The 15,398-nt window shown below is 36.5% G+C and overlaps 1 protein-coding gene across 1 annotated transcript; it reads left to right on the top strand.

Moving 5' to 3' along the window:
• The first annotated feature begins 1,471 nt into the window (after positions 1–1,471).
• LOC102809871 (dual specificity protein phosphatase 12-like) lies at positions 1,472–14,708 on the top strand. The gene is made up of 7 exons (XM_078009977.2): positions 1,472–1,986; positions 6,707–6,820; positions 8,541–8,662; positions 9,264–9,382; positions 10,211–10,369; positions 10,996–11,044; positions 11,575–14,708. Exons 1-7 carry the CDS (start codon positions 1,736–1,738, stop codon positions 11,709–11,711), a joined length of 951 nt encoding a protein of 316 aa, XP_077866103.1. The 5' UTR covers positions 1,472–1,735; the 3' UTR covers positions 11,712–14,708.
• Positions 14,709–15,398: the final 690 nt, after the last annotated feature.

Below are 15,398 nucleotides of genomic sequence, written 5' to 3'. Positions count from 1 at the left end.
TGACGAAACCGTGAATTTAAAGCCCACTGAATATGCCTGAAATGGTAAATCAGTGAAATTTAAACCCAGTGAATATTAGTCATTTTACATTATCTAACAATACGAGACAACATAAGGGTTCTCAGCGGAAATTTACCAAGTTCATGACCAAGTGCAGCGACGTTGCAGTCATTATAACCAACATTTAATATATACTTGCAAAAAGAGATATCGACTTTTCCTCCAGCATCAAATCCCTAAATTCCAAAAAAACATAATTCATTGTTAGTACAATTTTGACGTCAAAAATCGTCAGAGCAATATTAATTTTATTAATATATATTAATACAGACATTATGATGAGTTGAGTTATTTAAAGAAGAGAACTATTTGAGTGCAAGCATTGAATGTTTATTTCAATTAACAAACACAATACAATTTACATTTTGTGGAAAAATAAAAGTTTTTAGTTTTGAAAGTGTTAAAAGAAAGTTCATGAACTTGAATGTTTTTGTGCAATATAAAATTAAACTGTAAATATTGTGCCTGTTTAAACTGTGTATTTTTACTCTCAGACTGTACATAAGAAAATAAATCGGTTGCCCCCAGGCTATGAAAAAGAGCATGCCCCTTTATTCAATTTCAAAATAGGCCCAGCCGAAAAAGTGACCAGTCCTTAATATACGACTTCACACAAGTTTTAACATTTTGCTATTCGTATTAAGTCTGAGAAATTTATAAAAAAACTCTATGTGGTCAATTCTATCAAATGCTTTTCTGAAATAAATGAATGCACTTAACAAACGTGTTTTGTGCTTTGACAGGTACTTCCTTATTACAGTGTTCAACATAAAAATATTTAGTATATAGAGGGCGTAAAGCAAGGTTCCAAACATACTGCAAACTGGGACTCATGAATTAATTTAGAAAACACCTTAAATAAAATAAGTTAGAAAAATCTAAAAGTCTAACAGTGGTGCAATTTGATTAAAATGTGTTGTATTGTATGACTTGAATTTAAGTTATTTAAATAAAATAAGTGTATAATAAAAATAAACAGTTAAAAACATATTTGAAAAAACACACATAAACTAAGATCTTATTTTAATCACATTAACTCTAGTATTCGCATTAAAAGGGCACAGTACGCACAAGAATGTTATTCACGGATTTGTCGACGTCTCAATGAGAAATTTGCACTATGGTAACTCAACTGCAAGCACGAATCCTAAATTCTATTTGTAACTGAACAAATCTGAATATGAATTCTACCGGCAAACCGGATAAACTATATACCTGTGCAGTACAATATATATATAATATAACTGTGCAGTACAACATTTTTAAAAATACATTTTTAATAAGAATTTTAAAATTTCCAGCGTTGACCTTATAGGTCACTGCCACAAATGTGCTTAATCCATAAGCGAATAACTAATGGCTGACGAATCTTAGGTATGTTAGGGGGTTTGGGTCATACGAGGTCACTCTTGTCGAATTTCGTAAGTCTGTGTAACAGCTTCTACACAGGCAATGCGGTTATAAAACTGTTCAATTGTGCATATTTAAGCTACAAAGTCATCGGTTGTCGAAGAGTGATTTTCTTTCAAAATCAGTGGTTATCGGGGGCTCAAGTACTGTGCTCTGAGTTCCAGAAGGCACCGAGGGGACAACATCACAGTCACAGGCGTCTCCGTGACACACATTTTTTTGACCTGATTGCCAACCTCAAGACTGAAGTTGGACAGCAGTAATTATGCACCGAATCCGACCAGGTCTGTATCTTGGCTGTCGTGCAGACGCTTATGATGTACAGGCCTTGCGGGCAGCTAAAATAACCCACATTTTGACGATCGAATTGGAACCACTGGAAATTCACTCAAATAATTTCACTTATAACTTTATACAAGTGGCCGATCTTCCCGATAAAGATTTACTCAGTCATTTTCCAGAGTGTATAGCGTTTATTGAGGATGGAATTCGAAAGGGCGGCGTAATGGTTCACTGGTAAGTAATTTAGATTTGAAGTTCAGGGACAAATTAAGTAGCAAATATTGTACTAGGATTATTTTACCCATCTTCTACAATCATTTTATATTTGATTCTGGACCACCCACGCACGATATCTTCAAATCCAAGAAGAATTTTCATAGGCAAGAGATGATATGCCAAATGAGTCTCTTCTGTCTTTTCTTAAACCATGGACAATTTATGTGGAAATTGTTTGCAGGAATATCTTTCAACTAATATATGTAGTATCATTTATTACAGTCTGGTACAGAATGATAAATTGCAAAATTTATTTATTTTCTGTAGGAAAACTATCGTGATAGTTCAAAGGCCAGGCCATCGCAGAATTTATAACTGATTGTATAGGGTTTATTTCAAAAAAACATATAAAACATTACATCATGTGATTAATTACATGTATATTAATTAAAACGTTTGGACAAACAAACAAACAAGTAAACAAAAATGAAAATGGCAACAGATATATTTATGTGTTATAGCGTTGAGATAATTTCTAGCAATAAACTTCTTTGGGATTCACAAAAAATTACCAAAAGTCACAGCAAAGTACTGTAAAAAGGTTAATTATTCACTGGGTTTTAATTTTACTTATTTCGCTGACTGGAAAATGCACTAAATTAAAACCCAGGGAATATGTAAAATTTAGTATAGAACACATTATCTAAAGGATAAAACCGTGAATTTAAAACCCACTGAATATGTCTGAAACGTTAAATCAGCGAAATTTAAAAGGTCATAGCGTGTTGTAGTGGCGTCAAACATCACGTGGGATTCGACAGATATGAAAATATTTTGGGGGGCATTTCCATACTTAATATAATGTGTTGTACACATTTGGTGATAGACAATTTTGATTAAGGGAACTGATCATTACCACCAAGCCGGTTTCCTGTGAGTCTCCTGCGGCATGCGTTTCTTTACCGTACCGGCCGTTGCTTTACCGTACCGGCCGTTGCTTTACCGTACCGGCCGCTGCTTTACCGTACCGGCCGCTGCTTTACCGTACCCGAAGGTCATTAGCCGTACCGGCAAGGCCGTTACCGTACTGGCAGGAGGCAATTCACACTTCTGACAAGTTAATTTATGCATTGATTTTCCGGTTTACCGGTAAAATGCCGACCTGTTTAAATTTCAGTTTTATGCACAGGATCGCCTGAGAAAGCAAAACTGTAGAATTAATTTGAGTAGAATTTGTTTAGTTTGTAGTTATAGTCTGTTTATAAATCATTTTGTTCATGTTTGCTATGCAGTAGCTTTCGAGGTCAAATACACCACCAGGTCAATTTGTTGCGTCTTTTTATTTGTCAGAGATTAAACTTTACCATTATTATTGCATAATATTTACATTCAAGTTGCGCGTGATAATGCTACACATGATTTTTTTGAGACCATGGAGCTCCCAGTACGTCCATGTGAACTGTTGGATACGACTACAGACGGAACTGCGTCTTTATTTTATACGATATTTTTATTTTTTTTAAATTGGGATCAGTGCTCCCAAATCAACTGAGCCGACAAAGTGGGTTACAAAAATAACAGTTCCATGAAAGTGGCTATATTTGTGTATGATGAATCCTGAGTCGGTAGTTTTGGCATGTAACCTAATGGTTTTGGTTATTGTTAAAAATGCACAGTGCAGACGTAATTTTGTTTTCATTTTTTCACTTTATCTGGCGCCAGTGCACGTGTGCTTGGATGTTTTTTTATTCAGTGATTGGGCTAAATATTTGACGACGTTGCCAACGTATTCAACATACGAAAATAGCATGTGTGTGTGCGTTTGCGTGAATGATAGATGCAGACGAAATTTCTCGTCGCAACGCGTTTTATTAGTTTATTTCCAACGCGAGTGGTCGGCGCCTTTGATTGCGTTTAGTTTGTTCTTTCATTCGCAAAATCTATCGCTGGCACCGTTTATTTTGTTATGTCTCGCAACTGAATGTCCAAGCTGACTTTGTATTGGCTGTAATTATATTTTTTTTGTAAAACAAAAAAAAGTCCCGACCTTTCCAGTCTAAATCGTATTCTGCCCCAAACCAAACAGCCCTTTTCAGGGCCAATCACATGTTCCAAAAAGAGATATACCGGCACACTTGCACACTCTGTTTTGTTATAATAAAGTTACATTGGGGATTGTTGGAGGAGGTGTGTAAATATCGGGTAAATATGTTTGGACAATTCCATAAGCAAACTCACAAAATGAGGTCGAAAAGCAATAGAAAAATGTTGACCTAGAGCAAGGTCAAATTCCGTTTTACGCACTTGAATTTTATCTGGACTACGTGCACGCGTTGCGCGTGTTATTGTCAACAAAGTATCAAAACAGATTTTCGAACGCCCAAGCCCGAATTTAAATACATGTGAGCTCGGCCAAGCGAGTCACGCTGACACATTATGCAAGTATCATCGAATTCATGCGACAGGTTGAGACGTTTTATTCAACGTCGTGGGTAAGCTACGATGTAGGACTGTCGTTTTATAGCGTTACAGGCGATCATGAATATGTGAATAACACACATATATTGAAAAAAAACATGAAATTTCAGAAAGACTTTTTTATTTAATTTATTTATTTGTATTTCGACGTTTGTCCGACTTTCTTTCCACTGTGTGAGCTACTGACAAATATAAACAAATAATTAACCCATCGAGTCCTCTAGTCGACTGGGACGTAACACTCTGTTGTACAAGTCATGTCCTTTTCAAATTATTCACTTTCAATGGGTGGGTGAAAAAAAATTCTTATTGTTTGCAAAATGCCCAATTAATTCATGCATGACTCACGGTTACCGGCAGGGCGCCGATCAGTTACCGGGGCTTTGTTTACCATGCATTCATTAATCGAAGGTGATAAATAGTCGGTATTGGTCCTATCAGTACGGTAATTGTCCGGCCGGTACGGTAACGCAACGGTCGGTACGGTAAAGCAACGGTCGGTACGGTAAAGCAACGACCGGTACGGTAAAGCAACGACCGGTACGGTAAAGCAACGACCGGTACGGTAAACCGAGTCAAACTCACAGGAAACCGGCTGGGTGGTAATGATCAGTTCCCTAAGTGAGGGTATTTGAAAGCAATATTCCTCTGTCGAAGATCGGCTGGTCGATGTGAGCTACAAAATTAAGAAATTCGAGTTCAAAATCAAATCGTTCGATTTTTGCGGTAGACGTTCAACGCACTTTTTTCATGAATCTTGCGAGATCTCGCAGTTGAACAGAAAATCACCTATTGCGTCACTTTAGCTCACCCACATTGGCTGGTAATTGCTGTCTCTTTCTTTTGTAAAACTGACATACTGTAAACATTGTTATCAGATCGCAAAGACTAAAAATTGTTGCAATTATCTAACCCAGTATTATCAAACTATTTTGGGCCAAGTTGTAGTGGAAGGATACCATTATGTGAAAAGATTACGAACGAACAACAAGTCCAGTTATATTTCTTATTAGAAGAAATGCTGTATGCAATTCTGATTATAAATAAAATATTTAATTATACATACGACATTACAATCTAGTCATTTCACTTTAAATAAAAACTGTTTTAGGGCCTTTCTGAGATTAGTGGTTTGATCCAAGTATATCTTTCTACGTAATGTTTTTTACAACACATGTAGAAATACATTGTTTTACAGTAAATTTTAATATGTGCTAATCTCTGACTGCCTTGCCAACTCAGAATACATCAAAACCTTGCTGTTCAACGATGCTATCTGCTAGTGTGTTTTTCTCCAAGAGAGCTCAGTGGCACAACACATTAAATTGACCACAAAAACCCTCATTGGGAATGTTGATCCAAAGCTTGGCGAGGCAACACCTGAAAAACTGTCATGGTTTTTTTTTGCACACCACGTTGACCATGTATTGCTTCATGTATGCCTGGCATACCAAAACCAGTGATAATGGCGAATTGGCAAATAAAATTAGTGGCAGTTATTACACCAAATTCACTACATCCAATAATCTATAAAAACAATGGAAACTATGAGTTGAAGTAAATTGCAATGTAAATTTGAATCTTAACCCACTGATAACAATGTTAATAATGTCCCTATTTTACAAAAGGAAGTGACTACAATTACTAACCAACATAAGCAAGTAATATCCACGCAATTATGTTGCCTGTTTCATGCAATGGAGAATTCCTATTGAAGTTGTGCAAATTACGAGATGATCGAAAAATGACAAAGTACATTCCTAGAAATATTACGGTATATGCAAATAAGTGAGTCTGTGAAAGAACTTATTATTCACTTCAGGTCATTTTCACTGTAATGTCCTTGTGTATTCACCAAGCATGTGTTGTATGTCTTTTTATAAATGCTTCATTCATTTTTATCATGCCGCGGACATTGCTGACTAATTTGCATTCCAAGCCTCGCTTTCAGACACAATGCAATGATACGATATATAGGATTCATCGCTTATATAAATCATTAATATGCAAATAATGCAAATAATCAGCAATTGCCGTGGCATCATAAAAGTCGGACGCATTTTGTATTGATGCGTATGTAACTCGCATAAGATGGTATCGTCATCGCATATCGCTAAACACAGATATCAGTTACATACCCTTATCCTACAATCTTTATATTTCTCATGCACAAACCCACCAGAATTAGTTTCTTTACTGAGTGTTGCAATTCATAATATCGTTATTTCCTATGGTTCGTACTTTATTGCATTGCGCTCAGTATGATGGGAGCATCGAGGAGTGCGTCAGCCATCGCTGCATATCTAATGCAACAAGAGCTCACCAGTGTGGACAACACAATCACTCAAATGAGAAGAATAAGACCAAGAGTTGGGTAGGAATTATTTGTCCCTCCACTCTGACCTCTGACTGATATAATCAACTTTGACCTGAGATTTTGCTGCATTTTATTGGTCAGAGTGCAAAAATGACTAAATAGATGTTTGCCTCGCTCATAGTAATTGCTGGATCTCATATTTTTGATGAAATTGTGCAAAGAACAAAAAAAAAGAAAAAAATACCAATAGCAAAACTTTTTTACAGCGCTTAATTTTGAAGGTTTAATAAATTTGTCAACAGAGGGCGCTGTGCACTGGTGAAATATTTGGGAAAAACAATTTTGTTTAGGTCTTATAAATGTCTTGTATAACCCATTCCTCAACAAAATGAGATAAAAGACAACATACAAATGGGGCAAACAACTACTTACTAAGTTTCTGTCAAAGTATGAAATATGCACAATGAAAACATAATAACTAACATAAAACCAAAGCATTTTTTTTGAATTGTTTAACTTGGCCAGTGTCAACAATCATTTTCAAGTTCATGTTTCATTTTGTTGACAGAAGCAATTGATGCATAACAAAACATTTATTTTGTGTGGCCCATAATTGATTTCTTGTAATTTTTTTCCCATGTGATCCTGCATGTAGTTTTATGGGAATCTCCCGAAGTACCACGGTCGTCTTAGCTTATTTAATGCGCAAGGACAAAAAAACTCTGGACAGTGCTTTCTTGCATGTCAAACAAATTAAACAAGAAGTTAGGTAGGAAAGTGCATGTTTTTGCATTTTTTTTTTTGCATGCTTGTTTTGTTTGTTTTTTATGTGTTTATGTTTTTTTTTTATGTGTTTGTTTGTTTTAATTTAGTTAAATTGTTGTTGTTGGTTCTGCATCTAATGCACGCTGAGAATTCTAGTGATTATTTTCCTGAACCAAACCTGCATTCTTGACTCTGCATGGAATGAATGGATTTGTGTCTCAAACAATGATTCGATTAATCATATTTTCAACCATATTCAAGGGTTTTTCTATACATGAAATAGACAATTTCCTCCATAGCCTAAAGGGTTTTCAATAATAAATTAGAACTAGGCATTTCAGGTCATTGCCAAAAGAGACCTAGAAACATTTGATCATTTCCAAAAAGAGCCCTAGACACTTCTATTCATTTCCAAAAAGATACCTAGACACTTCTGCTCATTGCTTAAGAGTCCTATAGACACATCTGCTCATTGCCCAAAGAGACCTAGACACATCTGTTTATTGCTTAAGAGACCTATAGACACATCTGTTCACTGTTTATGAGACCTAGACATATCTGTTCACTGCTTATGAGACCTAGACACATCTATTCATTGCTTATGAGACCTAGACACATCTGCCCATTGCTTAAGAGACCTAGACACATCTGTTCATTGCTTAAGAGACCTAGACACATCTGCTCATTGTCCAAAGAGACCTAGACACATCTGCTCATTGCCAAAAGAGACCTAGACACTTCTGCTCATTGCCAAAAGGGACCTATACACCTCTGCTTATTGTCAAAAGAGACCTAGACACATCTGCTCATTGCCCAAAGAGACCTAGACACTTCTGCTCATCGCCAAAAAGGACTTAAGTAGAAAAGGACACAAAAAAAACATCTAGACAGAAATTAAGAAACCTGTTTTTAAATCAGTTTATTTCGCAGTGTGTGATTTCAATAAAGTCGCCCACTTTGCACACCCTTGGTTAGATCTGTCGATGCTGAATGTTATTACTTTGTGTTGTAGTCCTAACCATGGGTTCATGGAGCAACTACGTCTCTTTGAAGCAATGGGATGTCCTAAGAACTTTGAAGATCATATACTGTACAAGCAGTATAAACTTGAAAGGGTAGCCCGTGCTGTCTTTGGTAAGTCAAGTTCATAACTTCATTATTTCTTCATTAATTCAAATTTCTTTCCAAAAATCATATGCACACTATTGATTTCACATTTCTGGTACTATACTGTAGCTATATTATTGCCATTTTTAAAGGTTCAATTCCCATTGACAGCAAATTTACAAGCTTACGATAAAACTGACAAAGCTTTCATGTTTGCAATGTGTTTACTGGGTTCGTCCAGAATCCTGAGAAAACAAGAAAATATAAATATTATGAATAACTGACAGGTAACAATAATTAATTGAGGCATTTATGGTTGTTGACGACATTTGAAATAAAAAAAGTGTTTTTAAAAGAACACGATAGTGAATCATGCTTAGTTGTCATGGTGATTGACAATTTACATCATTTGTTGTTTTACTTCATTGAGAATTCATCATATAAATATTTCTTGAAATAATATTTATCTGAGAAAGATGGTTGATTTTTTTTTTACTGGTGAAATCGGTAATAGTATTATTGTCAGAGACTAGTTACATAACCCTTATGTGTAAATATAGTAATGGTAATGACTCGAATAATGTGACCAGTTGATGAGATCTATAGATTTTATATATTATGATTTCAGACAGGAGTGGTTACGATGATCCAGTGTCTAGTTGTATAGCCAAGGATCCTCAGTTATATGATGAAGATGAACCTCAAACTGTCTATAAATGCAGAATGTGTAGAAGATCCATCTTCAAGGTACGTAATTTGTATTTTCATACCAATCAACAATATCTGTTAGTATTGTGTTGTTCCAACTGAGTAGTAATGTTCATAAAATACTGGATATTTGTTGCAGGCCAGCCTTAGCATGGATGTCTGGCTGATGTACTGAAAAGTTGTGATTAACTCATCGTGTGTAATTTTCAGGTAGTTTAAAAGTATGTGGAATACTTTCAGCTTTACCAAATTTAAAAACAAATATTAATAAATTCAATTCACTAAAAATAGCATCTTCACTAGCCAAGGTCTAAGTTTATTTGGCCAAGCCTCTAAACAGACCTTGGCAGAACAACCATCAAATATGCGTATTCTAACAGCGCCCCCAGTAGTCATTGTCCAATCAGTTTGCCTGTTACAAATCCCTCTTTGGCGTTTCATTTCAAACAAAATGGCGGCGCCCATGAATCGTGATATTTGTGATGATAAAATTGCAAAAGTTTTCAGTGTTGGTGCCCTCAAGCCTCATCAGGTACAGGCAATCAACGCAGTTTTGCGTGGGAAGGATATCTTCATAGGGAGTGGAATTTTGTTTTAAAATTTGGTACGCCCAATCAGATCTCACTGCTTCAGATACGCAATTAGCCTATGCGATCCAGCACGTTATCGTGTAGAGGCTTATAGGTCGAAGACACGGGACCATGTGATTCGAACGATGTGAAAATAGTGGTGTTTCATTTACATCATACATGTTCAGTAGTTTATGATAGTGTTACCACATGGTTGCGAAATGCCCCCACGGTATATGGTATAAAACAACATTGGGAGGTGATATGTTAACATGATGTCCTTGTGTTTCTTCACTAGGCCACCAGTATACTCAAACACAAAATCGGTAAAGGGGCAAGAACATTCAAAGCTAAATCTGGAAAACTGACATACAGTGACCAGGTTGTGTGTACATCAATATTTATAGAACCAGTGGCTTGGATGGAACAAGTGTTAGCTGGTGTGATTGGAGGAAAGGTAAGTGTCATTTGCATACCTATATCCTAGCAACTATATTGTAGCCAATATTGAGGTTTGTCATACAGACTCAGGCCAAATCCACTATTCTTTTTGTGAGTGTGCAGCTGGCTCATTGAGGAGAACAAATCCTCTGTACCCTGGGTGAGTGTGTCCCAGATGAAATAGGGAGGTCAAACTGTATCCTGGGTGAGTATGTCACAGACTCAATAGGAAAGGCCAAAGCCACCGTATCCTGGGTGAGTGTGTCACAGATGAAATAGGGAGGTCAAATCCACTGTACCCTGGGTGAGTTTGCCACAGATTCAATAGGAAGGGCCAAAGCCACTGTATCCTGGGCGAGTGTGTCACAGACTCAATGGTCAAGATTCATTCGTTAATGGATGTGACTTTGGGGGTGTTTGGCCGGATCAAGTTTACAGCCAACTTGTACATTAATTTGTCATAATGCTTCCATTATAGGTATAGTAAAATGATCACATAACCAATTGCAATCTACTATATTTACCGTCAGCGTTAGTATTTGTAATTTACACAGAAATGACAGCAAGGACATTTATTGCCAGTCACTATAGTTACATAAATAAAGATGAATACCATAATCTTTTTTTTTTTTTTTGGTTCAGCTTCTCTGTCCTAAGTGTAATGCTAGGTTGGGTTCATTTAATTGGGCAGGTAAGATGCATTTATCCATTATTCCATTTGATCAACTTGTGTTCAAATTTTAAGAATGAATTAGAAAATTTAATCTTTATATACATATACACGTCTATAAATGAAAGGTATTCAAAGCGATATGCATTTTGCACATTTGAAAATCATGTAATGCCTATGGGCTTGAGTATCCATGTTAGAGAATGGAATCACCCAGAACTGTTGCCATGGATGAAGGTTATCCACATAAGAAATTACAATAAACGAGACTGATGCTATGGACATTTATTGTCTTCTTGGTGTGTATTGAATATTACTGCAGTTAAAACAATAATACACTGATATCAGAGTTGCTCATTTTCAATTGCAATAATAATCTTAGTAATGTGATTGGTGATTTGACAATTTATTTTTTAAAGAATTGTTCAAGTATAGTACCATAGTATAGTCCCAACTAATTGCACCATTTCTGCAGCCGTAGAACCAATGAATATGACTTGTATTATCAATTGGACATAATCCAGCCACTCATGAGATCTTTGTCTTTTTAGGTGATCAGTGTTCCTGTGGGACGTGGGTAACGCCGGCATTTAAAATCCACTGCAGTAAAGTGGATGAATCAAAAACAAGTTTGCCAACTACAACAGCAGCAGTAAAGGGACAACCAGGAGGAGCGACTGCATCATGAGTTGCCATGGAAACACTTAAACTTTTATGTTAAAAGTTATAGAATAATTTGTAATTATGATGGAGTGCAGAGCTTTTGTTAGAATGTTGTATCATGTACTTACACGTAACTAAGGGTTACGCCATATTTGTACTCTACCAATGCCTAGATCTGAGGTTATTTCAAGCAAGTGTGTGTGTATTGTAACATTTGAAAGTGTGAAGCTATAAATTGGTAACATTGGCTTTTTGTCAGAATAATGTACGACTCTGGGCAACAAGTATACTCTGGGTGAGGGTACCAGACTTGTAGGGAGGCTAAATCCACTGATCGAGATTCATTCACTAATGAATGCAACTTTGGGAAACCTGGGTCTTGTCACAGTCCCTCTATCCCCGGTCTGGAAACGACTAGCGCTCTTTTCTCTCGAACCGCAGTGCGGGTAAACAAACCGTTCACACGCGGGCCGAGGGAGTCAGGAAGTCAGACAGATTACAATACCTTCAAAAGTTACCGTCATGCAAAGCGATACCTCATTGTATGACTTCACTTTGACTTAAAATTCGGGCAACCACAACGTAAACAAACATGTAAACAAAATTATCACTATGAAATTTGGGTTTTTTGAACCCTGATATGCATCACCACCAGCCTACCAACTCATAAACATCCAGTTCCTGCAATTCAAAGATTAATATCGGGAATTATGTTAATGTTCTCGTTTTAATAGGGAAAAAACTTTGCGTGCCAACATGCTGACATCGCTAAAAAAATCTTGTCAAAATGGCGTCGTTCATGTTAACGTAGTCGATCGAAAAACCTGTGATATTTCTGATTCTTGGGGGTTCATAACAGTTCAAGTCAACTATACAACAACTAATGACTTTATTCTATGTAAAAGTATATAACAATGCTTCAATGATTGTATATAAATGATTTTTTTAGCACAGAATTGAGTACATTGTCATTTCAAAACGTCGCCATTTGCATTTACGATCTAAAAAGCATCCATAAAAGTCGCTCAATTTAACATTAATAAAATGCGGTGTGACAAATAAAAAATCAGCCCACCAATTTTTAATGATATGTTTCGATTATAAAATGTCAAAATCGAAGACAAATATTGTTTTCGCGCCGAGAAGTATGGTAAATAAAATTGAGTTAATTTCAATCACCCCAAAATCAAAAACGACAAATATCTGGGTAAAGGTATGAAAATTTGTTGCGAAAATGTGTCGTTGCTGGTAAAATAGATGAATTAAAGAACTACTCGCCGGCTAAAATATGACCTTATACAGATATCCTGATTAAAAAATTATGTGAAAAAGTATGAATTCTGTAATAAACAACTAAGTTGTAAAAAAAATACATAACACGGACGACGTCAAATCACATACTGATCACGTGACAATGCTTTGCCCACACCCGCAATGCGCCTTTGCCAGGGAAGGAGACCAATTCACACCTAATACAATGACCGTTTCTAGACCGGGGATAGAGGGACTGTGGTCTTGTGTTATACAAGGTTAGTGCATTTAAGTTTGTTTGTTTTTCCATTTAAGTTGTGATAGATTATAACACAGCTCAGTTATGTAGTCCATAACGAAAATGTGGTGTATATGGCAGTGCTCAGATTTGCAATTTGCACATAAAAACCAATGGTATTCAATATTTGGGGCTGTCGTGTGTCACTCTCTCTCTCTCAAAAAAAACATGGAATAATGTACATATATTGCCTACTTTGTTCTAAAAACAAAATGATAACTCATCACGTAAATGTACATAGTAACATCAGTCTTCCTCCAGCTTTACACCAAGAAGTAATGTAGAAACAAGAGTTTATTGGTTGTATCTGATGTTATAATTAAAACACCCTTGTTGTCACACTACTTAGTGTTCAAACACTATGTATGAAATTCACTGTATGCAATTGTGGCACTTTTCATACCTGTATCACCTTAAAGGAAAGGTAAAGCCAACCAACATGATGACCTCTCAAGAAAAAACTCCACAAATGTAGGAGAATGCAATTTACAGTTTTTTTATATCACTTTTCATTCTCTAGATATTCAACTTTTCATCAGTATAATGTAGTCAGCCATCTTGATTCTTGGGTAAAGTATGACATCATAGAATCTGTTGTCAAAAATTGAGAAATGGAATTCATCTATAGCATGAGAAATACCGATACGAATTAGTTAAAATTTTCGTTGTGCATATTACTCATGGAAATAAAAATACACATAAAGTGACGATATTGCCAAAAACGTTAAAAAAATAAAAATCATTATTTTAGTCGTGAAATATATTTGGTAGAAGAACATAAAAATAAATATTTTCAGTTCTGTTCCCATGACAACTATTTTTGAACTACACGAACTACATAAATTGATGAAAAGTGATATAAAAAAACTGTAAATTGCATGTTCTTACATTTGCCGAACTCTTATCTGGTAGTGTTGACTTTCTTTAATATTAGGTCTGTAAACAACTGTACCTTGCGAGTTTAGTAAATAAGTTTTGTTTTCTTCACTTGTGAGAACATTACAAGAGCTTTTTTGTACTTTCTGTACATGCATGTGCTGTCCACTCACTCTGAATGTTCTTATAGATTATTGTTGTTAACCAAGTAGTCATTTGAAGATAGAATTTGTGAAGTGTTTGTAAACTATGGAAATGTCTACATTTAATCACGGGCAAACAAAGCAGCATAAATAACAAAATATGTGTTTCCTTGGCATCCATGCATACTGGGGAAACTCGTGCAAGTTAAGGTTATCACTATGGTACATACAATGTATGCATCCATTACTTAGATAAATGTGTTTCCTTGTTAAGTGTAAAGAGACAGATAAAACATCAGTGTATTGTTATAAGGCAAATCTGGAACTCTTGTATGAACCATTTTAGAGCATTTCTTGATGTACAGAAAGTTCCTCATTCAGGGGTTAATAGTGTAAGATATTTATTGTATTCACTGTATTGATGTGTAAAGTCAATAAAGTATTATAACTTGGATTATCATGCACCACCATTTCCTTAAGACAGCCCGACCCCCCCATTATCACATATGCTACTAATTGGCTCAAGGCAGCACCACCACCTCATCATCACGCGTCACTATTGGCTCAAGGCAGCACCACCCCCATTATCACATGCCACTATTGGGTTAAGGCAGCACCACCCATTATCACATGCCACTATTGGGTCAAGGCAGCACCACCCCCATTATCACACGCCACTGTTGGGTCAAGGCAGCACCACCCCCATTATTACACGTCACTATTGGGTTAAAGCAGCACCACCCCCCATTATCACACGTCACTATTGGGTTAAGGCAGCACCACCCCCATTATCACACGCCACTGTTGGGTTAAGGCAGCACCACCCCCATTATCACACGCCACTGTTGGGTTAAGGCAGCACCACCCCCATTATCACACGTCACTATTGGGTTAAGGCAGCACCACCCCCATTATCACACGCCACTATTGGGTTAAGGCAGCACCACCCCATTATCACACGCCACTATTGGGTTAAGGCAGCACCACCCCCATTATTACACGTCACTATTGGGTTAAGGCAGCACCACCCCATTATCACACGCCACTATTGGGTTAAGGCAGCACCACCCCCATTATCACACGTCACTATTGGGTTAAGGCAGCACCACCCCCATTATCACACGCCACTGTTGGGTCAAGGCAG

This window comes from Saccoglossus kowalevskii, chromosome 17 (genome assembly GCF_978046115.1).
Source record: "Saccoglossus kowalevskii chromosome 17, keSacKowa6.1, whole genome shotgun sequence".
In the NCBI taxonomy this organism is placed as follows: Eukaryota; Metazoa; Hemichordata; class Enteropneusta; family Harrimaniidae; genus Saccoglossus; species Saccoglossus kowalevskii.
Note: the sequence above shows the minus strand (reverse complement) of the source record. Positions and strands in the feature narration are given on the sequence as shown.